The following is a 25,723-nucleotide window of genomic DNA, read 5'->3' on the forward strand; positions in this document are numbered from 1 at the left end:
CTCTGTAAAAGATGTCTTCTAGAAGACAGAATATGCTCCAAATTGTGTATATACATATCTTTCACCGTAGGCCATGGGCACTAATACACCCCCACAGTATTACAGGCCCCTTTTGAACTTGCTGATAACAGCCTGGATGGACCTTTTTTTCCTTGGCCTGAAAACATGACGTCCATTATTTCCATTAACAATATGAACAGCTGACATGTCAGATCACAATACACGTTTCCACTGTGCATCTGTCCACTTCACATGAGTTGCTGACATATGGCATCCACTGTGCATGAAACAGTCTTAACTTGCACTTGTGGATACAGCGACAAACAATAATTGTTGACCATGATATGTCAAACCCTTCCCAAGCCATGTGGTGATATTCATCACAAAAAAATGCCAGTCTTTAATGCAGTGTTGCCTGAGGAATGGAAGGTCACAGGCATTTAGTTGGATAAGGATGATAATATTACAAAATACTGGAAAAACTACATAACCCATAAATCTCCATTCTACACTTTCAACATTCAACTAGCCTCCTAAGAACATATGTACACATACACACACACACACACACACACACACACACACACACACACTCTTTATTTATCCTCTTAATATTAGTCCAATGAGATCAGAGATTAGAATACTAATTCTTGCATAACCATTTCAGGTCCTTTTCTCTCTTCTCTCTTATTCTGTCTAATCCTTTCATGCTGCAACCTCTCAGAGTCGCCTTAACGAGGTGCTGCATGCTGCACTCATACCCTCATTCTCTTTTTTTCTCTGTTTATCTCCTCCCTCGCTCATGGTCTAGCAAGCGAAAGAGTTTTTAATTAGAAGGAAGCCAATGCTCTGTGTCCTAATCTCACAGTAATGAAGTCTGCTGGAGTAATACACACCCACAGACACGTGTCTTTAACACACACACACACACACACACACACACACACACACACACATTATGCATGCAAACACACACACACACAGACACACACCTCTATGACTTTTCATTAGCCAGTAATTGCTGGCTTTTGGCCAATAAAGTAATCAAAAATGTTAAGTAACACTGGGCAAGACTGCCTGAGGGAAAAACCATGAAGTAATTATTTTTACATCACAATTTTTACCTAATTATTACTTTTTTTGGAACAACTTGTCAAAGTGCTCCAACTTATTTCAAAGACTGAAAATGGTAGTCTATTAAGCTATACTTCAAAGAAATATGGAATATGTTATTTGCATATAATATTTATGAAATGTATTGAGTAACTGATTTTAAAATCATCATTTACTATATACTAGTGTTCCAAATATACACTTCATTAGAAACACCTACGACACATCAACACTGTGCAAAAGTTGAGACCACCTTTACTTAATTTACAGTCAAAATACTCTTTAAGTACAAGTCATTCATATTTTCAGTGGCAGAAAACAGACAATTACACAGAACCCTCAACAGCTAAATTTCAATTTCATATATCAAGTTCAGTCTTAGAAGTTGGTTGGACTTTCTGCTTCTCACAATTCAAGTAATACAAACACAATCTGTAATGTTGTGGTCTGGACTCTGAGGTGGACAGTCCATTGTTCTGAAAACACCAGCAGCTTCTTTGTTTCCTTTTCTCAGTAAGAGCTTCTTGTCAGCTACATGTCCTTTCAGACCCATAGCATTGAGTTGTCTTCTCACAGTAGAAGGATGGACAGAAACACTTCTCAGTGAAAGAAAGATCTGAAGCAGGTGTGGAGCTTGATATTCTCCTCTCTCTTTTAAAGATTCAAGCTGTTTTCTGATGGGGAGTCCCATTTTCGCGATATCTTTTAAGGAGTCCCATTTTCGTGATATCTTTTAATGAATCCATCATTATAAAGTGGATTATCAGGAAACTCCAGTTTTTCACTTTCACTATTGCCCTTTGGCTTTTCCCTGTCATTATGCAAGTATCTAATGTAAATCTCTTTAGCCATTTTAGGTACACATGAGAGAGAAATGTATGACGCAGCTAAGGTGAGTTAATGTCAGTGACTCCTTTGGGCACAGCTTTTGTTGGGAGGACACAGCTGCAACTCATTGGTTTTAAGATTGGATGGGTGGAAGGATAGAATTAAAGAGGCAGTATGACTTACACAATTAAATATGCACATAGTTGATATTATATTTAGTGTTGTGTAATTTTGTTACATATAATAATTAGTACTTTTGCCATTTCTATTGGAAACTCAACAAACAGAAAGGTGGTCTCTGAATTTTGCACAGTACTGAATATGGTGCACCTGGCAAGTCCATGTATATGGAAGCATACTGCTACACATACAGGTTAACAAACCCACTGCTGCTTGGGAAGTAAGTGTGTGTGTGTGTGTGTGTGTGTGTGTGTGTGTGTGTGTCTGTGTACTCGTGCATGCCTGTGCCTCATCCAAATTCAATGCCTCTTAAATGAATCTCTTATAAAATCTATCAGCTGCCCCTTCGAGCCTGCCTAGTTACAGCTTTCATAACATACCTTATACTTTCATTACACTGCACTGTCTACCTCTGCTGTCCCTCCATCTATCTCCTCCTTTCATCTCGCTCTCTCCCTTCATCCATCACGTCCACCTGCTCCTCCTTTCCTCTTCTCATCCCCTCCTCCCTCAGCTTTTTTGCTGAAAAACAAATGCAAACGTTTTCATCTCTTTTTGGACGTAAAGGCGCTCTACGGCAGCTATGTCTATCTGTCAGAGAGATGTATCAAATATTTCATATTTCATCTTTTCTCAGCCCGTGTATGGGGGCGTGTGCATATGGTGTAAATGATTAGGCTCACGTCCGGAGGACCAGGCTGGGAGCTGAAAAGAGGAAAAAAAAAAAATCTCCTTTCCCCGAAGAGGATGAAAGAAGCTGCGATTTCCATTTAGATTGAACGGAATGGACGCGGCTACCCAGGCAGAAGCAACGCCTCGATTGCCCAGACTTATTCAAATATTTCTCCCTGCTTCTTCCTTCTTCTTTTTGCTTTCTTGAGGGTTATAGAAATTTACTGAAAGGGAGAAACAGAGGCAGAACTGGAGAGCTTCAGTGAGGAAGTCCATGGAATCAATCATTCAATGAAGGAAAAAGAGGAATGAATTGTGGAATGGAGAGGAGAGGTGTGCGGAAAAGAGGGGAACAGAGGGAAAGAAAATGGAGGGAGGAGTGAAGAGGTATGAAGAATAAAGGCCAGGGAAATGCACAGCCTCATGGTACTTCTCCTCCTAAATTACAGTGCACACCATAACGAGAGCAGCACATGCTCAAAACGGAACAGAGGTTTGCTCTTGAAAATAAAGGTGCCAAAAGGGGTTCTTTGGAGTGCTGCCACAGAAGAACCATTTTAGGTTCCACAAAGAGCCTTTCAATGGATCTTTCAAGAACCATTTTTGCAAATGAGAAAAGAACATTGTCAAAGTTTCAAGAATGTCTACATAATGTAAAGGTTCTACATCATTTAAGCCAAGGACCAAGAGTCTTAAGAAGTGCAACAATAGGGGAAAATGGGGGAAGATCATTTCTACTACTTGTAATTTTCAGAAAATGTGTTGACAATAATGAAATTGAGGCCTCTATTCATTTACGTCTTAATGATTCCACTTCATTTTAATAAACTATAACACACATTTCAGCAAAACAGAAACATTAAAAATCTGTCAACTTTGTTCATTAATGAAATAGTTATTGTGATTTAAATTCATGTAACGGTATTTATTATTATTATTATTATTATTATTATTAACAGCAGTAGTAGTAGTAGTAGTAGTAGTAATCATAGTAGTGGTGGTAGTGGTAGTAACAGTAGTACTAACAATAGTAGCAGCAACAGCAGTGGTAGTAAAAATAGTTCTATTACTAGCATTAGTAGTAGTAATAACAGGAGCAGTAGCAGTAGCAGTAGCAGTAATAGCAGCTACAGTATAAATAGAAGTAATTATAACAGCAGTTGTAATAATACTATAGTAAAATGTTTATTACTATGACTGGACAGATCAGGTGTGGATGTAAATGTGTCAAGCTGCAAAATTCATACAAATTCAAACAAATCTAGTAAGATGGCTAAAAATGTTGCGTAATTGTAGCTAACGATCACAGTGTTATATGCTAGCTAGTCAGCGAAATGCCAGTGGACAGCTTTGTGCCTTTATGATGAAAATAAAATGTATCTAAATGATATGGGGCAATATGCTGAAAAAGGCCTTTTGGACGTTGTTACATCTTCAGTTCAAAAGGATAAAAGCACTTTTTTCCCCTCAAAACCAAATTGTACTGCTCTTTTCACAGCACAAACCAACCCCCCATATATTTTCAACAGCTTTTCTTTTTATTTTTCTTTCTATTACTTTGTATAAATGAAGAGATCACTATTTTCCAATGTCAAAAAGTTTCCAGGGAAATAAGCCTGAGAAAAGCAGAGATCCAGATGAAATTTCAGAACTCATTCTGTTAGGCATTCAGTAAATGTGTCAGAATAAGACTTGGCCCAATCATCTAATCAGGAAAGAAAAAAAGGAGGGGGGGGGGTCATCTGACTTCTTTCCCTAAGTAACCCTACTAATCAGTCAGATGAACTGACAATAAAACAAGGAGTCAGTCAATTAAGCACTTAATCTATCAATCTAATGAATTGAACATTCATACAAATTTGGAGACTCTTTACAAAGAAAAAACATCGGAACTTGGAGAAGAAACAGAGGAGGTCTACAGGTGTGTGTGTGTGTGTTTCTTTTCTCTGTAACAGAAGATAAAGTCACAGAGGAGAAGGAGTCAAAGTTTGAGGCTGCGTATATGTGAATAGGAAAAGTGTGACAAGAACCATCCTCTTCAGCTATCCTAAGGTTAAAACAAGAACAGAGAAGGACCACAATAACACACTTATCTTATGTGATGTCCTGGGATAAACAAGTCAAAATTAAAACAACTTACAAATCATCTGCATGAACGAGGGATGCATGACTGCTGGTGTGACTGACAGTCTGATCTACTGCAGTGATTGGTAGACAGCTAGCCAGGCTTTGCCACTGGGTGACAGTGTGAGAGTGACTGATTAGTTGACAGTCAGACTGACCTGTCAGTGTGATTGATGTATTCACTGACACTGACAGTCAGACTGACCTGTGGTTTGAGTAGAGGCAGACGGACGTGTGCCAAAAGGCTGGGCAACTGTGACTGGCGGGTGGGGGGGTCATGGCGGACCCAGCTAAGCAGAGCCGATACCACCGTTTCCTCGTCTGGGACGTTCATGTCATCTGATGCCAAAAGCTTCTCCACCTCGCTCGCTGGCAGCAGCAGAAACTCCTGATTCTTCATAACACCCATAAAGTGCTCCTGAAAAACAGTTGAGAGAGAGAGAGTGTGAGGGGACAAGAGACAGCTGTTAAAATATTCGTTACAACCTGATGGGACTGAACTATTCAGTTTGGTCAGGTTCAGACAGAATTTTGTTTGGCTACACTGAGATTCAGACCAAACTTTGTCATAATACAGCCAGACTGGGACAGAATTTTTTTTGGTCTATAGTCAGGTTCATACGGAACTTGCGGGTTACAGTCGGTTTTAGACAGAATTTTGTTGGGCTACAGTCGAGTTTAGACAGATTTTTGTTGGGCTACAGTCGGGTTTAGACAGATTTTTGTTGGGCTACAGTCAGGTTTAGACAGATTTTTGTTGGGCTACAGTCGGGTTTAGACAGATTTGTGTTGGGCTACAGTCGGGTTTAGACAGATTTTTGTTGGGCTACAGTCGGGTTTAGACAGATTTTTGTTGGCCTACAATCGGGTTTAGACAGACTTTTGTTGGCCTACAGTCGGGTTTAGACAGATTTTTGTTGGCCTACAGTCAGGTTTAGAAAGATTTTTGTTAGGCTACAGTCGGGTTTAGACAGATTTTTGTTGGGCTACAGTCAGGTTTAGAAAGATTTTTGTTAGGATACAATCAGGTTTAGACAGATTTTTGTTGGGCTACAGTCAGGTTTAGAAAGATTTTTGTTGGGATATAATCAGGTTTAGACTGATTTTTGTTGGGCTACAATCGGGTTTAGACAGACTTTTGTTGGGCTACAGTCGGGCTTAGACAGATTTTTGTTGGGCTACAGTCAGGTTTAGACAGATTTTTGTTGGGATATAATCAGGTTTAGACAGAATTTTGTTGGGCTACAGTCAGGTTTAGACAGATTTTTGTTGGGATATAATCAGGTTTAGACAGAATTTTGTTGGGCTACAGTCGGGTTCAGACAGAATTTTCTAGGACTACAGTAGGGTTTAGACAGAACGCTGTTCGGCTACAGTTGGGTTCGACAGAATTTTGTTGGGCTACAGTCAGGCTCAGAATTTTGTAGGGTTACAGTCGGGTTTAGACAGAATTTTGTTGGACTGAATGTTGTCAGGTTACAGTCAAATCTGAAGAGAATTTTGACAGCTACAGTCAGGGTTGGGATTATAACGTGGCTGTGGAACCGGCATGTTTTCGGACAATACTCGGGATTGGCTTAAAATGTAAGGCCCTATTAAAGCTCTAGTGAGGAAGTGAGAAAAAAAATCAGAAGGTAGACAGAATGAGAGATAAAGTGAAGGCATCAGAAAGAGAGAAACAGACATGGAGGGGAAAGAGGAAGGAGCAAAACGACAGAGAGGAAATAGAAAGACAGAAAGAAAATGAGGCAAGTTTTCCATGCAGTCTCCATGACAACTCCCCAGTTGGTAACCGTGGGCGGGCTATTATGGGCTATATTTTCTGAATGAGCTTCCCTCAGGAACAGAGCAACATCAAACGAGAGAGCCCAGAGTTTGTGAAGGGGAACACTAGCGTGACCAATTAAACACACACTCGCCCAGTTCACCCGCTGACTCACACACACACACAGAGTGCTGTGGAAAGTTTTGGCACAGTTAACTGCAGAGGAGGATAAATCCTCCAGGACGTGTATTTGGGGCCGTGAAAAAAAACAACAAAGGGAGGAAACAGGAAAAGGAGAGAGTGAGAGATAAAGACAGAGAATAAGGGAATGCGAAAGAGAGACAGCAAGAAAAGAGAAACACCACACACACCCTCACTATAAAAGGTCCTATAGTACACTCAAGCACTTACATACACTTAGCAGAAACAGGGTCAAGATTAAAATAAGAACATGAACAGTTGTAGCTGTTGTATTATATATATATTTAAATATGCTAAAAAATGTATGACTTTGCTTGGTGGTTGCTCTGGTATCCCAGATGTTTTTAAGGTGTTGCTAGGCTGTTTCTATGATGTTCCATGTGGTTGCTAAAGAGTGAGAGTGAGATTATCTAGTTTAAAGACTATGAAAACCTCCTTCTGATGATGTATGTTGAAGGTTAGAGAAACCTCACAGCAGCAGTTTAAGTGCAATAACTGTCTTCAACAATGGACAGAATGGATTACACAAATGACAGAAATGATACATCAGACGAAGAGGACAGCAAGATAAAAGCTGAAGTTAGCACAGCAGCTGACTATCTGGAGGCTTACCTCAGTTTGGCTTCTTTTATGTGGCTGTAAGCGTACAAAACATCACTGTTCTTTTTACAATTCTGTTTGACCACTGAGGTAAGAGTTACACTAATGCTAGCATGGTTGATATTTTAGCCTATAAATCAGTGAGTAAGCAAGCAGTCGGAACCAGTTGCATCACAGGGATTCCCAATGGTTGCATGATGTATTTGCGTAATGTATGCTGGGTACTGTAGTGACAGAACACTGATGAACAAAATCATGTAAATGATATAAAATCATGAATTCTATCAAAGCCATGAGGCTGAGGGATACAGAATACTGCGTAACTTAACATAAAATATATGAAACCTTTTTTGTGTGGGCCGGAATACATGTTTGCAGCATATATGGGGTATAGTTAGGATATTGCAGCTGAAACCAAAAGGAAGCTTTTTACTAAAGAAGAACTGCCTGGTAAAAACAAGCTGCTATCCAGAGCTTTGCTTGAACTTTAACAGGCTGGGAAGGGGTGGCTGCAGTGCAGAGGACAGTCTCTTTCCCATATGAACTTTAGCTTTTTATTAAAGAAGAACTGGCTTGTAAAAACACGCTACTGGTCAGAGCTGAACTTGAACTTTAAATGACCAGGAAGGGGTGAATGCAGTGTGGATGGTCTCTTTCCCATATGTAAAAAAAAAAATCAGACATCAAAAAGAATCATTTCAGTCATTTAATTTCAGTTCACACCTCTTTCCTTATTTATCTTGATAGCTGTCTCGCTGTCTGGCTCCATCCTCCCCCATGTTTCGCTTCCTCTGTTCAAACACCGCAAACTCCAGCCTCTCAGCTAATAAGTAAATTATGGTGTCACCACAGCCATGAAACCTCCTTAGATCATATAACTTCAGAGAAGCTGCAGAGGAAGCGTCTCTGCTGAAAGTTGGTGGTAAGGATGCTTCTAAGGGCGCAGTTTACCTAGCAACAGTCCCTTAATCAAGATGCACCCCTAGTGTGTTTGCTCTGAGTGTGAGTGTAGAGCGTGTGTGTTTTACCATGGTGTAGTTGTGTGCCACTTTGTGAAGGTCCTGGCAGCCCTGGGCGTCGGCGAAGGATCGAATCCCGAGGCAGTTTGAGGGGTGCAGCTGCTTCATGAGGTAAGTACAACAAGCCTGAACCACTGCAGACAACTGCAGCAAACATGCTGCTGAGAGCAAACTCTCTATAGTGTCCTCTCTCAATTCTAACCGACCTGCAGAAGGGGGGCGGGGGGGGGGTCAGAGAGAGAGAGGGAGGGAGAGAGAAGAGAAAAAACAAAAAGACAGAAAAAGGTGGAGGGAAGGAGAGACAGCAAGAAAGAAAGAGAGAGAGGAGAGAGACAAGAGAGACAGAGAGATAGAGAGAGAGACAGAAAAGGGAGAGAGAGAGAGACAGAGATAGAGAGAGATAGAGAGGGAGGGAGAGAGAGCGTTATTTCATATTTTTTTTTCTCTCTAGGAAGAAATGACCTACGAGACATAACACACTTACCTGTGTATGCATACTGCACCAAGACCCACAATGCATCTGGGTCAACTCCCTCCATCTTTACTTCCTCTTGCTTGGCCTCCCGCACGTCACTTGTGAACATGGCTGCAAAGTAGTCCGACACAGAGGACAACACTAACCTGAGAGAGAGAGAGAGAGAGAGAGAGAGAGAGAGAGAGAGAGAGAGAGAGAGAGAGAGAGAGAGAGAGGGACATTGTAGCTGCTGTCACGATCACTTACATTAATAGAGTTTTTAATAAAGTGGAAAAAAAGCACTTCACTGAGCAATAACAAAACCAAACAGAGCTTTTCAAAAATTCCACTATATGAGAACTTGAAATATACATTATAATTATGCAAATTTATCATAGCTAATTCTTTGTGAAGGTCAATTTTAACACTGACTGTTTCAATCGAGTAATCATGAAACCGTTAAAGTGCAGTAACGTTAATGGACTGTGATGTAAACGCGATGAACACTGCAATGCTAATGAAAGTTGCCTGATTAGTGGGATGTGGTGTTTGTGGGTTTAAAACAGGGCCAGAGTTAAAGAGAACGGCGATTACAATGAGACAAAGGATTTTTTCAGCTTTATTCTGTCAACTAAAGTCCTATAAAAACAGAGGATTTCCTATTTAAATCCAGCTCAGCTGACAAAGACACACACACACACAGTGTGGCTGAAGGCTTGCAGCTTTAAATCTATTAGTGTGAGGACTGTGGATAGCCTGAACATTAATGGCTGTCTCAAAGAAATGTAGAATAAAAAAAGCCTCAAAGCAAAAGCTGCAGTATTAGAAGACACAATGATGCTGTGTGTGTGTGTGTGTGTGTGTGTGTGTGTATGTGTGTGTGTGTGACAGTGTTATGCTGAGGAAATGCTGATACAGTGCTGTGCAAAAGTAAGAGATCACTCATTTGTTTATTTGGTTTCCACTTAAAACAGCAGTGTCAGTGTATTTCTTCATGTAGATCTGTACTCACAATGGAATAATACGCTAACAAATTCATATATAATATGAAATATTACTCTGTATGTCTATCTGTATGTTTGTATGTTACTCACATAGGAATACACTCACCTTGTAGTGACCTTACACCAACTTCTGAGTCTGAGACCACTAGTGAAAATGCACTGTTTTCCCATTTAATCCAACATTTTTCATTACAAATTATATCACCAGTGTAACAATTTGAGCAAAAAGTAGAATCTCTGAAATATATTAACAAATTTCAGAATTTCTTATTTTTATCATGTATTACTTTTCCTTTAATGACACTTGAGCTACATGGAGTCCACAAGTTTGTGCAAAGGCCTTTGGTGAGTAGATCAAATCAACCTAAAATTTGTCTCAGCATAAACTTCAAGGGAAGGAATATGACTAAAAAAACAAATCTGGCCTTCTTATACAAAAGTCTCAAAGGGGAATTCCACCTATTTTTTTATATTTTCTGCATAATTGAATGGTTGAGATGTAAACAAAGTCATTCAGAGTGGTTCGATATGAAACCATTCCATTCTAGAGAAACTTACCAAAGCACAATTGTTGACAGTGGGGGTGATGGGAAGCATCAGAAAGCTATGTTTTACTTTAACTTTTTTACGGATTCATTGTCCCCAAAGAAACCTTTTTTTCAGATTTACTATTATTTTATCATCAACGTTACATATAAAAACAGAAGACACGTGTAGGTTCACTGGAGGTTTAGGATAGTAAATAAAATGGCTATATTTCTATTGTAGACATTGAGACATCCCGGTTCCATTCACCACCACTGTAAAGAGATCAGGCTCTTTAAATTTCTCTTCAGTGAATCAATTCATGTCAAACCACTATGAATGACTGTTTACATCTTAAAGATTAAATTATGCAGACATTTTGAAAATTTGGTGGAATTCCTCTTTAAATTTTGCTTGAACTTGAATAGCGACCTAGAAAACAGTGCAGAATCTTGAATATTCCTTCATTTTACTTCTCATAATTTTAGATTTTTCACAATTCTTCTTTTATTTCCAGGTTAAAAGATTTTCAATGGTCTCAGACTTTTGGACCCCATTACACTCTCTCTCTCTCTCTCTCTGTTTTCCCTTTTTCTTTCCAATATGGAGCAAACTAACTTAACTCTATCCAGCTGGACACTCACAGCACACATAACCAAAGGCTGCAGCTGAAAGAGAATAAATGCAAAAGTCAATCTGGTCCATTCTTCTACTTTTGTAACAAAAGCAACCCACTCTGTGAAAGTTTTACAGCCGTATCAGGGTAGAGTGAATGCGTCTCATTATCTGTTAACACAAGCAAACCCCTTCATACCTGCCCAAGGCAGCCCTCCAATTAGACTGTTCTAACTAGGTCATCAACTACAAGAAAAAGAGATGGAGGAGAAAAGGAGAAGAAAGCGATACAAAGCAGGCCATGAAGAAAGGATGATGCAGGAAGAAAAAAATGCAGAGCTGTTGAAAATGCATTTTCATCTCTGATGCCAAACTCCTCACTGGCAAAGCACAAGCAGGTCTGTGTGTGTGTGTGTGTGTGTGTGCGCGCGTGTAGTTTGGTAATAGACTCAGGAGTGAAAGGAAAACAGAAGGTACTGAATGCAAAATGTGCCTGCGTCTGTTCTCTCTGTACTCTGCCCTTTCTTTTCCTTTTTCTTCTTTCTCTTTCTCTCTCTCTGTGCTCGTCCAAACTCACATCCTGAAGAATTTATCTTCCCCTTACAGTTCACTGTGCCAAAACGTTCCACTGTACACACATTTTGTGGACCTTTCTCTTTAGTAAGAGACAGCTCTTTGTCTGCACACTACATACTCTTTCTCTTTATTCATTCAGTAGGAAAATAGAGGTTGTGTTTACTTCTGTTCAATCCAAAAATGGTCCAAATGTGTAATCTGCATTCTGTGTGCCCAACCTTTTGCATGTATTTGTAAGTTCTGCTGTAAGTTGATGCTATGGTTTCCCAGGTGGTTGCTAGGCCATTGCTATGGTGTTCCAGGCGACTGCAAAGGTGTCACACTACACCATTGCTATGTCATCCTCTACGAACTCTTTCTCTCTATCCTCTGTGTGGGTCTCTCTAAAAGGGAACTTTTAAACTCTTTGTAAACACTCCAGCATCATGCCAGGAGAATCTACAGCTGTATGCAAAAGTCTGGGCACTCCCTGGCCAAACAACACATTCTGTTGATGTTTTAAGTGACAACAGTGACTCTGTCTGCTGCAAACTGTTTTCTAAAATATTTTTTTTTCTGCATTAATGCACAGTTAATTTATATTTAATTAACTTGAAAAAAATAAATAAAATATTAATTGTGGAAAGTGCAAAAGTTTGAACACCCATTCAGTTGTAAAGCCTCAGAAACTAATTAGCTATTTAGGCCTTAGCTGACTTGTTAGGACTGGTCAGGCAGGTGAAGAACTGCCTTTAGGAATTGAAGTGTTTAGTGAAGAAGATACTGTTGATGTGAATGATGTAATATGTGGCAGGCAAAACAATTTGTTTTGTACTTAAATACTGTCCTGCAAGCAATAAACATAAAATCACTAAAAGCAGGCACATTACACATCCTGCATTAAAATTACACCCTCTTAGGCCCAGTCCACATATATCTGTATACTTTCGCCTCCCGTCCACATGAAAACAGTTTTTCTGATAACTGGAATTGTAAAAGGGTGAAGGTTTTTGAAAACGATCACATCACACCATTAACTTGCTCATTTCTGTCGCTGTTTTTATTTATTGAGCATACAGAATAAGGTTTTCTTCAGAAATCAGACTTTTGAATCTGTGTGAGACACCAAACGGCGGATGACTGGCGGCCTGTGAGTCGAAGCCTATTGTGTTTGCACAGTTGAAGCACAGCAGACTGTAAATATTTCTTTATTTTGTACTGACCTTTTTAAACGAATTATAGGAGTTGGTTTTATCTGTCAGTGCTTCTCTTGAACTTTCTCCTAAATCAGATCAAATGTGTGTGAGGATTATGGGCAACAGAAGACTGTCAAGAATACTCTGGTAGCATCCTTGAAAACTATCAGAATGTTGGCTGCGTTTCTTGGCTCCATTAGAAGGATCTTTCTGATTGGAACAGCCTAGCAGTCTAGAAATGCAGTCCACCTGGACCACAGCCTAGCTTTTTTGAGCACAGCTGTAATGCATGTCAATGTGTCCATTTAACCATTTCCAAGCCTCTCCTCTTGGCAGCCCACTATTATTTGTAGTTTTCATCCTACTATCCACACTAGGTTTGGCTAATTAACAATTATGTTAAATCAAGCGTGCCAACGATGAACAAATCCATACAATGTCTGAGAGCAATCCGGAGAAATCTGGAATCAAACTTTGTTCTTCAGACTAGGTCACAAGATATCAACTACTTCGAAAAACAAAACATACTTGCTACTTTGTACTGTATTTAAGTTTATTTGCAGTTACTGGACACACCTCTCTGTAAATTGACAGGCAGAATGTTTCTGTAGACTTCTGAATTAATTCAGCTGCTAACATCATGAGTTGTATCATCAATAAAGATATGTGAGCCTGTTCCAGAAGCAGCCATGCAAGCCCAAGCCTTGACACTACCTCCACCTTGCTTGACATTCATATGCTCATAGGTTTTGGATTTTGAGCAGATTCTTTCTTTCTCCACATTTTGGTACAGGTTAATCTTGGTCTTATCAGTCTCTAAAAATATGTTTGAGAACTTTTGGGGCTCATGTATTTCTTTTTGAATTCCAATCTGGTCTTCCAATCCTACTGCAGATGAGTGTTTTGCATTTTGTGGAATGGCCTTTTTATTCCTACTCCTAAGGTTTTCTTCAAATGGTGTATTGTGATACCCTCACTACTGCTATGTGGAGGTTCTTGGCAATGTCACTGACTGTTGTTTTTGGGCTTTTCTTCACAATGTTTCACCAACTGCTGTTGTTTTCCTTGGCCGAACTGTTTGATGTCTGGTTGTTAGTACACCAGTGATTTCTTTCTTTTTCAGGATGTTCCAAATTGTTGTTTTGGCTACACGTTTCGCTTATGCGATGGGTCTGATCAATTTTCCCCTTTTTTCTCAGCTTTAAAATGCCATACTTTTCTAACACAGGCAGCTCTCTGGTCTTCATGTCGGTTTATCCTTTATAACAACAAATGTACACTTTACAGGTGAAACCCAGAGCTTAAACCTAAAGTAGATTATTCAGAGCTGTGTGACTGGGCAATCTTTGCTCACCTGAAAAAAAAGTGCCATGTTCCAAGTTGTGTAACATAACACAGACGTAAGACACACAAACACAAACTTAGCAATCACCTAGATACCATAGCAGTGGCCAAGCAACACTTTACATGTGATGCAAAAATTAAAATTAAAATGTAACTACATAATAGATAATAAATATATATATATATATATATAAATAAAAATGTATGTATACGTGTACATCAACGCATACACAATGTAGAACAGGGTGCAAAATTAACTGTAGTTTCAACTGTGTAAAGTGTGTGTTACCTGTGTGCAGGTATTCGGCGATCTCCAGCCAGCAGGACCACATCACACAGCTTGCGGGTCCTGAGGTATGTCTCCATTCGTCTGAAGGTGTGTTCCGCGTGGCTGTGTGACTGGAAGAGTTCATCTGGGACGCACGGCTCCATCGACACGCATGAGGACAGCGTCGCACTGCTGTTAGACGTCCTGCACACACAAACATAGCGCAAAGCATGAGAGACTGTTAAATAAACTGTTGCGGCTGTGCCATATCACAAATTAAAATACGATTAGCCCAAATATGATTTTACTGTGTTCCCAAATTAATACTTAAATATCCTGTATAAAATACTCAAGTAAAAGACTAATATTAAGATTAACAATAATGCTGGGCATGATAAGAACTACAGTTCTAATATCCCAATATATCCAAGAGGCATGATTACTATTATTTAGGGGTGCACAATAATACTGGAACCATATTAGTACTGACAGATACACCATATGGACAAATTATGTGGACATCCCTCCCAATTATTGAGTTCAGGTGTTTCAGCCACACTCACTGCTTAATAATGTATAAAATCAAGCACATGCAATCTCCGAAGACAAACACTGGCAGTAGGGTCATACTGAAGAGACTGTAAATGTGGCTCTTTCTGGATGCCATCTTTGCCACAAGTCAGTTTGTGAAGTTACTGTCCTGCTAGATCTGCTCTGGTCAACTGTAAGTGCTATTATTGTGAAACAGAAGCTTCCAGGAGCAACAACAGTTCAGCCGCAAAGAGCAGCATCGACTGCTGCAGTAGTGTGAAAATCGCCTCTCCTCTGTTGCGTCACTTGTTACTGAATTTCAAACTGGAAACAACATCAACACAAGAACAGTGCACTGGGAGCTTCATGAAATGGGTTTCCATGCCCGAGCTGCTGCACACAAGCCTAAAATCACAATGAACAATGCCAAGCGTTGGCTTAAGTGGTGTAAAACACACTGCTACTGGACTCTGGAGTGATGAATCATGCTTCTCAATCTGGGAGTCTGATGGTCGAATCTGAGTTTGGTGGATGCCAGGAGAACACTACTCCCCGGAATGCACAGTGCCAACAGTAAAGTTTGGTTGAGGAGGGATAATGGTCTGGGGCTGGGGTTTTTCAGGGTTCGGGCTCAGCCCCTTAGTTCCACTGAGGAGTAAGGTTTTTTTTTTGTTTGTTTGTTTGTTTTTGTAGTCTCAGTTTTTCAAATAAATCAAATATTTCACAAACAAGCCCAAAACCACAAAACATAAGTAAAAAATAATAGAATGCATTGCCTTGGATGATCCATTCTTTGTTGTGGAGAATGTTGCATTTCTTGGCACCTACTGTAGCCTATACAGTAGTTGTCTTAGTAAGTTTACTTTATGGAAACTGTTTTTATTTATTGTTAGCTCTGTTCAGTTTTTGGCCCAGTGTGTCCTGAACTGAGGTGGACAGTTCAGGTTTAAAGAGTAAAAATGCTCCCTAGGATTTTGTTCCATCTGCTTTCTCTCATTAACTCAAACCAGCAGCAAGGCAGCTGAAACAAAAATGTGGGAGGATTTTTACTTTCTGGAACTGAATTTTCCACAACTGGTCCTGGATTTCTGTCTCGTCATTCTGGTGCATCACTATTAAATACATCAACAAAACATGCTGTATCTAAAAAGGCGACTGTCCAGAAAAAAAACCAAACCTAATGCTTCGCTTGGCTAAAATTTAACAGTGAAATTTACACTGTCACAGTGAAGACGGAAGCAACACACCACCAAACTCACCTCACACAACAAACAAACAAGCTAAAACCAAACACACAACTCAATCAGACAGAAGCTTCACTGGCACAAGATAACACAGGCACACAGAATTCATGGCAGCATAAATATAAATGCGCTTTTGAGAGCTGTTGGTAATTAGTACTGATGGCAAACTCTGCCATGAAAAACACAAAGCAATTTAGCTCGCTCCCTGATGGCTACCCTCTCTCTCTCACCACTTGCTTTTGCTTTCTCTCCTTCACTCACTCTCTTTCATCACCTACTTTCTGCCAGTTACTCCCCCCCCCAAACGGCCGTGATGGGCTCCATAAATCTCGCTATTGTTATCACTCCTGCTCTCAGAGAAGTCTGCTCTTAATTTTCAAACAGCCTCTGGGCTTTCTGGTCATCTGAGAGCTTTCAGAAATTAATATCGCTGACAGTGATAATTAATCACACACTTAGAATTTTCAGACTCATTAAAAAGGCAGTGTTGAATTAGGCGCTGTGTTTAAGTGCAGGCACAGAAATTTAGAAAGCACTGTAAGAAGCTCTGAAATAAAAGTGGTGTTCTCCATGTGAAACCAGCAATTAAAAAAGTGGAATTTTTGATAGAAATGCTTTGAACAAGTAATTTACCAAAATTATAACCAAATGGGAGTGGGCGGAGTTTTATCAGTTTTGCGTTACTGTAATAAATTACATCACAATACGCATTGGCAAAAAATGGCAAAATACAAAGCCAAAGTTTTTCTTTTCCAATATGAATACTGATACAGAAACCATGAGTAGTGGTTGATGCTGGCAGTTAACACCATGTGTGTTCAGTTGTTGAAATAAATGCCGAGGCCATTGCTGAACACTTTGCGGTTGCTTCACGTTAGCTTAGCTTTCACAACGCCTCTCAAAACTCTTTGTACAGGCGAGTGTGTTGGTCTTTTCGGTGTTTCACCAGTATGGAAGTGTTCACATTATTTTGTACTAATGTCTGTAGCAGGGGTTCTCAACCTTTTCCACCTTAAGGTCTTCCTTTTTATCACTAGAAAGCATGGAGGCCCACAAAAAAGACAAAAAAAAAAAGAATTTTTTTTGGTAAATTTTCGATACAGCCATTTTCTGGTGGCAGAACATGCTATGTATATGACTGGACATGAAATGTCAACAGATTAGGTGAGCATAAGCTTGTTGTATACCTGAAATCAGGCGTAATTAAGCTACATTTTTCACTCGCGAATGGACAACTGAAACTTCAGGGCAGTGCATTTTGTTTCTAAAGACAAGGGGCAAAAATACATGAAGTTGATTGTGCACCATTGTTGCATTACTGTATTTATACTGTTTACTGTTTAAGAACAATCACTGGCCCACTATGGACCACAGACTCCTCCTCATTACTGGCCCAAGGACCACCAGAGGGTGCGCCGCCCACTTGTGGTCCACACTCCGGCCGTAGTCTGTAGTACCTTTAGCATATTGGCTTGCTTAACTCCTCTGGCTTGCCCAGAAGCCAAAGTATGTCGAGACAGCAACTTCTTTGCTTTCATTGTCTGTAAAGCTGTGAACTGGCTAAAGTTGCCATTTTAGTAAAACATCCTGCACCGTAAGCGAGAGGAGGTGCGGCTGCAGCTGCAGACATACTGTATGTATGCTAGCCTGTGCTAAATAAAAGATTGAGCAGGAAAGCATGGCTTACATGGAAAGAAAGAATACTGCAGAAAATGAGTATTGGTACCATTTCAAATTTTCATAATCGATATACTGATATGTCTGACAACACTAGCCTACAGTAACTATTTGACAAAACTAGCCTGGATTAACCACCCTCCTCTACTCAAGCCACAGAAAAAAACAATGTGATGTGCAGTATGTATTGTAAAAATGTTTTATGTATTGTAATATACTACCCACCCCTATACCCAGTGTTTAAAATAGGGTCTCTCATGATCTGCAGTGTCCCTGGATCCTCATTCCAATCCTGAGTAAAACCACGTCATGAACAGCAATAACAACAAATGAATGATCTAGCAGCACAATCCGTCATCGCAAAGATCTTTAGCTCTGATGAGCTCTCAGCTGTTCATGATTAAGGGGAAAGGTGAATAAAGCTCAGATGCTTTAATGCTTCTCCAGCATTTACTAGTAAGGACTTACAGCTGCTAAGCTGCACAGGATGATACGCGCCTGCACAGTGATGAAAAAAAAAAACACACTAATTCCAATCTGGCCGTTCTCAATAGGGTTACAAGGCCACAAATTGGATATATATTCAGTCTAGGACCACATATGAAAGTGGATCAGATCTTATTTGAAAAAATCAGACTTGTGTGTCCATACAGTTCTAAAATCATCAGATCTGTGTCACATCAACGCAAAACAATGGACTTACGCTACTTCAACCTGACAGTGTGAATGTAGCTTAAAATGCCACTGAAGTGTGAAGATTATTATTACGCATTTGCGTAATAAAGCTGAATTTTCAGCTTTGTTTTTATGTTTTTTAGAAAAAACGCATTGAGAAATCATTTTATTTCGAGAGAAATGTTGATTCAGAGCAGAAGAGCCTACATTTATTGGAAAGAGCTCACATTTTCCACTACTAAGATTCTAACAAAAACTGGATTTTTCTTATTACAAGCACAAAAACTGCTGAAGTGCTCATTTCAAAGAGATGCTGTCTGTGAGTCGTTACCAGGACATGACATTAATACATTTCAGTGTAACACACACACACACTACTTCCTCCACTGAAACAGAAGACAGATGGTGGTGGTGACTGGATTTATTAGAACTGCAGCAGCTCTCTGCTCTAAACCTGTGAGAATTAAAGGCTAGAGTTTAAAAAGTGCAGACTTCCTTTTACTAGGCGTGTCTGTTTCTTTCAGTAATACCTCCACCACAGTACAGTCAAGCATTTAAAGTAGGGCTGTCATGATTACTCAAACAGGTGAATACTTGATTAAAAACACTGATTAAAACTTAATTTTTTCGATGAATGGGCAGTGATGAGTTGGTAACTTGCATTATGAGAACACATTCGAAATTGTTCTACTGTCTTCTCTTACTGAGGAACAGAGCTTGAAGGATGTACGCACATAGTGTTTTTCTATTTCCTTTTGTAATTAAGTCTTTTACAGTACACTATTTAGGCAGATTTGAAAGTGTTTGCATGACTTGTTCTTGTTCAGTTAAGACAATTCTTATTGTTTGGGCTTTTTTAAAAACTCTTATTACTGAAATCCTCATCAAAACACTCAGTAGACTACTGAATTATTAACATAATAGGCTGCAACACTCCTATTTTATAGCTTTTAACAGAGCCAGTCATAACAGCCATGAAGTACAAGTTGTTTTTGTATTTTTTTCAGGGTCAGAAAAATATAAGAGCACATTTTTCAACAATTAGTTTGAAATCTCTTCGAAAACAGAGCAGTTGTGATAAGTGCCTTCTAATTTTTTGGTATAGAAACATCAGCGTAAATGTTTATGAGGTTCCAGCAGTGCAAAATTATGATGAATGTCGAGTTGGACTGACGTAAAAGTCGCATGAAGCGATCATTCAAAAAGCGTCTCAAATCGGAATTGAAAATGTTAGATTTAATGTGTTTTTTGCTGATCACACTGACACACAGACACACATCCGTGTCACATATGAAGAAAAAAATTGGATTTGGGCCACTTTTACTTGCTGTGTGAACAAAACCTTAGATTCATCAGTCCACAGAACTTCACACCTCAAATGTCAGGTTTCGGTGTTCTAGTCCACATTTTCTTCTTTGTCTATTTCCTTTTCTCTGTAACAGCTTTTGACAGTTACACATCCTTTCAGACCCACAGCACTGGGTTTTCTCAAAGATGAAAGCTTTAAGTACTGTTTATCTGATGGATTACTTGGAGGCTTTTGAGTAATGTTCTGTTAAATAATGCTGGTCTTTGACTTTGTTGTGAGGATACAGACAAATCATAAAAGGTCTTGTTGAAAATGGGTGTGTAGCCATAAGGCCTGATAAAAACAAGATGTTTCAGGAGACTTTGTCATGAGTATATGTTAGTGAATTAACAGTTATGCTAAACAGTTATGTCTCATGCTAAACTGCTACTGACCCACGTAAAACATGAGGACAGCGCCAGTTAACACCAGAAAACGCAAGATCTAACATGAGAAGAACGAAAGAAAATGCTAATGACTAACCTTTTACTAGATGACTAGCTGACAGCCAGTCTCAACTACAACAGAGAAAGGCTACTGACTACTGTGTTCAAATTAGGTTTGCTTTTCAAACTTTCATCTTTTTTTATTTATCTGCTATAACAAGATAACCGAGCTGGTCAGCTAGTGATTAAAGCTTTTATTTAAATTTGACATATCATGGTAGTTAATATGCTACAAACTAATGCTAGCTAACTAAGTTCCTGTGAGTGTTTCTAAAACCCACCAGTTTGAACATATCTGATATTTTGGAGCATTTCACTGCACCATCCGTAAGTGTTTTCTGCTCTTTGTCACTGCTGTCCATCGTCATGTGATTTACATATGAAAACAGCTGCTTCAATAAGCAATGCTAAAACTAAGGCCGCTGTAGAACATTGCCTTCTGTGTCAACCTGCACCGGATTCACACCGATTATTTGTACCTAATTTGTTCAGGCTAATCTCTGTTCCACTCTACTAGTGTTAACTGACCATTTACTGTTAGCAAACTGGGGCTTCACCAATTGAGGAAGGGGCCCTAATTTAACACCTAAATTGCTACAAATATAGACTTGGATATGTAGATATTTACAGTTTGTGAGTGTTTTTGTGTTTATATGGGCCATTCTACTGATTTAATTGTAGTCCCACATTAAAAAACTACAAAAAATTAGACCCCAGATATTCACAAGGATTATGTCACGATCTGTTTAAACCCAACCATTAAGTGATAAAGCAAGAAGCTAAGGTTCTATTTGGAGGTAGCCGTCTCAAATCCTAACTTCTAAACCTCAACTTAACAAAATAATACATTTTTTCCATTTTTAAATGTTTTAATGTGTTTAATTTTTAAATACTTCAAAAATGCTGTCCCACATTTTCATGTCACTACTGAAACAGCATTTTAGTTCATAGGCGGAGACACAAGCTCTGTTCTGTGCCTCATTCAAAAAGCACTCAGAGCTGAAACAATCCTTAGAACTTCAACATGAGCGGGCAGGACTAAACGGCTGTAGGCTGAATAGGGGGATATATGTAAATGTGTTGGTTCTTGTGACATAACAGAAACAATGAACATAAAAAAGTGCTAATTTTGCAGCTTAGTTGTCATATATGGACTGTATGGAGTGCGGAGTGAATGGCACATTTTGAAACTTTAATAAGTTTATATACCCCTTCAAACTTCTTTATTGTAAATAAGTGAGGAGAATTCTTTTTTCCATGATAGTGTCTGTTTAAATGACAAGATATCCTGAATTTCAGAATATCAAATATCAGCTTGCTATCAGTATTCGGTATCAGAAAAGATTTCAGTTTCCTTCAACAAAACTGAATGAAGGCCAAGCAAATTTGCAGAGAATGAAGGCCTACAGAGCTAGAGAAGGATGGAGAGATGCCGAGAAGAAAAGAGAGAGTTTAGCACTGGATTATATGAAGCAGGTTTCAAGCCTCTGGCTTTTCTCACTGCTAAGATTATTTAGACTCACTGAGAAATAGAGACTACTATTAGCACACATACACACGCACTCATAGTAGTAAAGGCTTTGTTTTATCTCCTAAAAGAGAGAGAAACACCTGCTAGCTGCTCAACAACTCTGAAACACACTCATGCTTGACTCTTTTACACCAGCCATCTTCCTTTTCTCCTTTTGTTCTACACTTATCCTCTTTCCCTTCCTCTCTCTGCCTCCCTCCCTTCTACATTTCTTTATTTCTCTTTCTCTCTGGAGGACTGTCACCCGCTGTCTCTTTGGTGGGGGCACATGCTCGCATATTTTGCAGCTGTGTTCTGCTCCAAAGCCGATCCAGCATTTTTCACTGTCTTTGGTAGCAGCAAAAATGGAGATTAAATATTTTGGAGATATTCTTCTAGTTCCTATCTTCACACTATGAGTGCAAGTAACAAGAATTTTTATGAGCGATTTTGATTTCGATTTCAAGGCAATAAAGACAACAACAGTGTTTATTTGCTCTTTACCGAAAGCCTTTTCGGACACTTGGGGGGCTAAATAAACACAATGAAATGAAGCACTGCTTCTGGCTTTAGAGATGAGTCAGAATTTTTAGATAGTCCTAAAAGTTTCAAGAATAGCAAATTAGCATTTTTGAAACGCTAATTAGCATCTCTCTAATGTTGTACATATTCATATTTAAGAACAAGATGTCAGACCTCTGTACCCCACCAGAGGGCAGTGAAGAGCCTTTTGTTTTGGTCAGAGTTTCTGATCTTTTTAGTCCAAAGAAGGAAAGTCAGAAAGTCTATCCACTGAATGAAAAGCTCTACGCAGCGGATCAGGTACAAAGCGCAGCTACAGCACATAGGAAGCATCACAGGATAAAAATCAAGCACAAGTTAATTTTACACTCACTCATGGAGATGTGATTGATGAATAATATTTAATTTAGTGAACCTGGTATTAGCAAACAAACTCGCAGATTTCCATCTAAAAGGTTCAAGGAGACTTATGTTACGATGTGACTAAATAGGTAGCAACAGTAACTGCGTTCAGACTTAGCAGATTAGCGTTTAAAACAAATGCTAGTGCGATTGCTTTGTTAGTGCAGTTCGTTAGAGCAAGTGAGTATGCTGCCATCCAAAATCTGATACACACCAAACATACACACCGAGACCCCCTGAGCAGGTCAGTCTCGGAACGAATAGTTTTGTTTTTAAAACGAGGCTGATGCATGTGGATAAGACTGGTGACTCCTGAGTTGGACCGATTGGAAGCAGTTAGTCCCAAAAGCACAAGCACACTATTCCTGTATAGGTTCTACGATCATGATTCTAGCTCAAAAACTGCTGCCAGTGAAATAGGTACAAAAAAGCATAGACAAATAAAACAAAGGACAGTAAGTTGCCTTTGTTTAGTGTTTAGTTTCATGCCTTAAGCCAGAAAAACTGGATGTGCTGATCTTCTTGGCCAAAAAAACAGGCCTAGACCTTAGTTTACATTAAGTAACCATAATTTAAATCGAAGTCACAATATTACTAAGAAAAGATTTCTCCAAAATGTTAAGCTCTAGCAAGAATGCTTAATGATGGCTGGAATGTTGGAAAGGTTGTTGAACAACGAAGAGAAGATTAAAGACTACTCCTACAGCAGTCGGGAACAGAACACGGCTGAAAGAGGTCCTAAAAATAGTCTAATCATCGTTCAAGACACGAAGTGCAGTGCTGCTATTTAAGTATCTATTTCATTATGACTGTGTTGCATCCCTAACCCATTCACACCGACTGTCTCTGATACAGCTAATATGTTCCAACACAGTGTATCTGACTGAGATATGATAAAGGAGAAACATCACTCACACACACACACACACACACCTTTTTATACACGTTTTTATATATAATCTCTTGGGTGCTCACAAATACACATACATTGGTCCAAATTTGGTGCACAGTTTGAAGGGCAGTGTTCTCACTTGTTCTAATAAACCACACCGACAGAGTCATTGAACCAAGGTTCCTTAGATCAAACCAAACCTGACACACGTGAAACACACCCTAAGATTTATCTATTATTATAAAAAGTGAAGTGTGCTACAGTTTCTCATTTTCATGAATGTGATCACTGTCAATGTTCAGTGAAGCTTGTCCAAACTGACGACATGTATTTGTGGTCGGCGCGCTAAAAGGTCAACCGATCAGCTGCAGTAATGCCACTATTGTGAAGGAAAGACACACAGGGAAAAGCAGTTTCTGAGCTTTGTAAGCTATTTGGAATTCTGCAGTAGTTCCACAATGGATTTCAGCAGGCTTTCCAACAACGTTCAGAGCCTGGATCAACCTTAAGCCTTGCAGACATACACACAACACACACACACGCACACGTGCACACACACACACATGCACACACACATACGCTCTGCCAATTCAGCAGGGAAAGAGATTACAATATAGACAGAGAAGAGGGAGGCCTGGTTATAAAGGCAGGAACATACTACGAGTGTAAAAATGCATCACGTCATTGTCTATAGGTGGTAATTCAACTGCATTGTTTTAATCAATTACAATCCATTACAATAATAATAATATTCAATAAAGTCCGCACTCACTTTTGGGCCATTTTCAAACATTAAGATCCAAAAACATGCTTGGTGTATTGTTTTTGTGTACATTCCACTACTGTGGCAGTTTACCTTCATTTATAGTTACATTCATGTATAGATTGTATTTTTAATAATATTTCTGAATCAAAACAAACTGATCAATTTGAATTGTGACAAAATTGAGATTTCATGATTAGCTGAATCATTTGGTAAAGTATCACAAATGAATCACTTAGGTCAGGTATTTACATTCATAACATACACATGATTAATATATTGCGACTGTCGGATGAAGACCTCTTATTTCCATTTTTGTTGTTTTTCAGTTATTGACATAATTTAAAAACACCTGTTGCTCTTCACACTGTGTGTAAATTTTGTGATGAATGGACCAAAATAAATGACCCAAAATGACTTGTAAAAAAGTCTGGTTCCATTGACTTGCATTAAAAGCAATGTATGTTTTTTCCTTCTTCTATAAAGTTATCATTTTCGAGATATAAGGTTTTCTTCCGACAACAGCAATATGCCTTACATTTACACACACACACACACACACACAAACAACACATATATTGTCAGAGACCACCCTTTATTTATTTAATGTCCAGTCAAAACAGCCATTAAGTACAAGATAATTATTTTGAAGGGATTTATAATGTTAGAAAATGAACAGATTGTTTTCTGCTTTTTTCCTGATGCTGAAAAATGAATGATTACATACTTAATTACTAACTTGCTTAAATAACTTACTTATTTAACAGCCATTTTGATAAGAAATCAAATAAAACAGGGTGGTCTTTCTCTGACCTTCGTACAGTACAGTAGCTTGCACACACATACGCATACACATCGATGTATAGGCATATATCTCTGTAAACATAGGGTTTAAAGAACGGGGCGAAAGAGAAAGAGACAGAGAGAGAGAGAAAGAAAGAGCGAGCGAGAGAGCGAGAGAGAGCGAGAGAGAGAGAGAGAGAGAGAGAGAGAGAGAGAGAGAGGGAGAGAGAGAGGCACACAGAGAAAAACTGCAAAGAGGACAAGAAGGAGGAAAGACAGACAGAGAGAAAGACCAGAAAAATAACCTACTTTGGGCTTGGACCAAAATATCCTTCTGTGCATACACACTCTGCTCCCAACAGGCACGACCAAATCTCAACACACTCACACACACACACACACACACACTCAGATAGACATATGCACAGGAAACCTGACCAAAAATCCCAACAGACACCCACAAATTT

The 25,723-nt window shown here is 39.2% G+C and overlaps 1 protein-coding gene across 3 annotated transcripts in view; it reads right to left on the bottom strand.

The window, feature by feature from the left end:
- klhl5 (kelch-like family member 5) overlaps positions 1 to 25,723 on the bottom strand; it is an 88,295-nt gene that overhangs the window by 14,023 nt on the left and 48,549 nt on the right. For all 3 annotated transcript variants that reach the window (XM_036583733.1, XM_036583735.1, XM_036583734.1), the window contains 4 exons: positions 14,485 to 14,667; positions 8,987 to 9,123; positions 8,512 to 8,708; positions 5,123 to 5,335 (listed from right to left, as the gene is read on the bottom strand). In XM_036583733.1, coding sequence (XP_036439626.1) covers positions 5,123 to 5,335; positions 8,512 to 8,708; positions 8,987 to 9,123; positions 14,485 to 14,627 — 690 coding nt within the window. In that variant the 5' untranslated portion in view covers positions 14,628 to 14,667. The remainder of the gene's footprint in view (positions 1 to 5,122; positions 5,336 to 8,511; positions 8,709 to 8,986; positions 9,124 to 14,484; positions 14,668 to 25,723) is intronic.

This window comes from Colossoma macropomum, unplaced genomic scaffold, assembly GCF_904425465.1.
Source record: "Colossoma macropomum unplaced genomic scaffold, Colossoma_macropomum, whole genome shotgun sequence".
Lineage (NCBI taxonomy): Eukaryota > Metazoa > Chordata > Actinopteri > Characiformes > Serrasalmidae > Colossoma > Colossoma macropomum.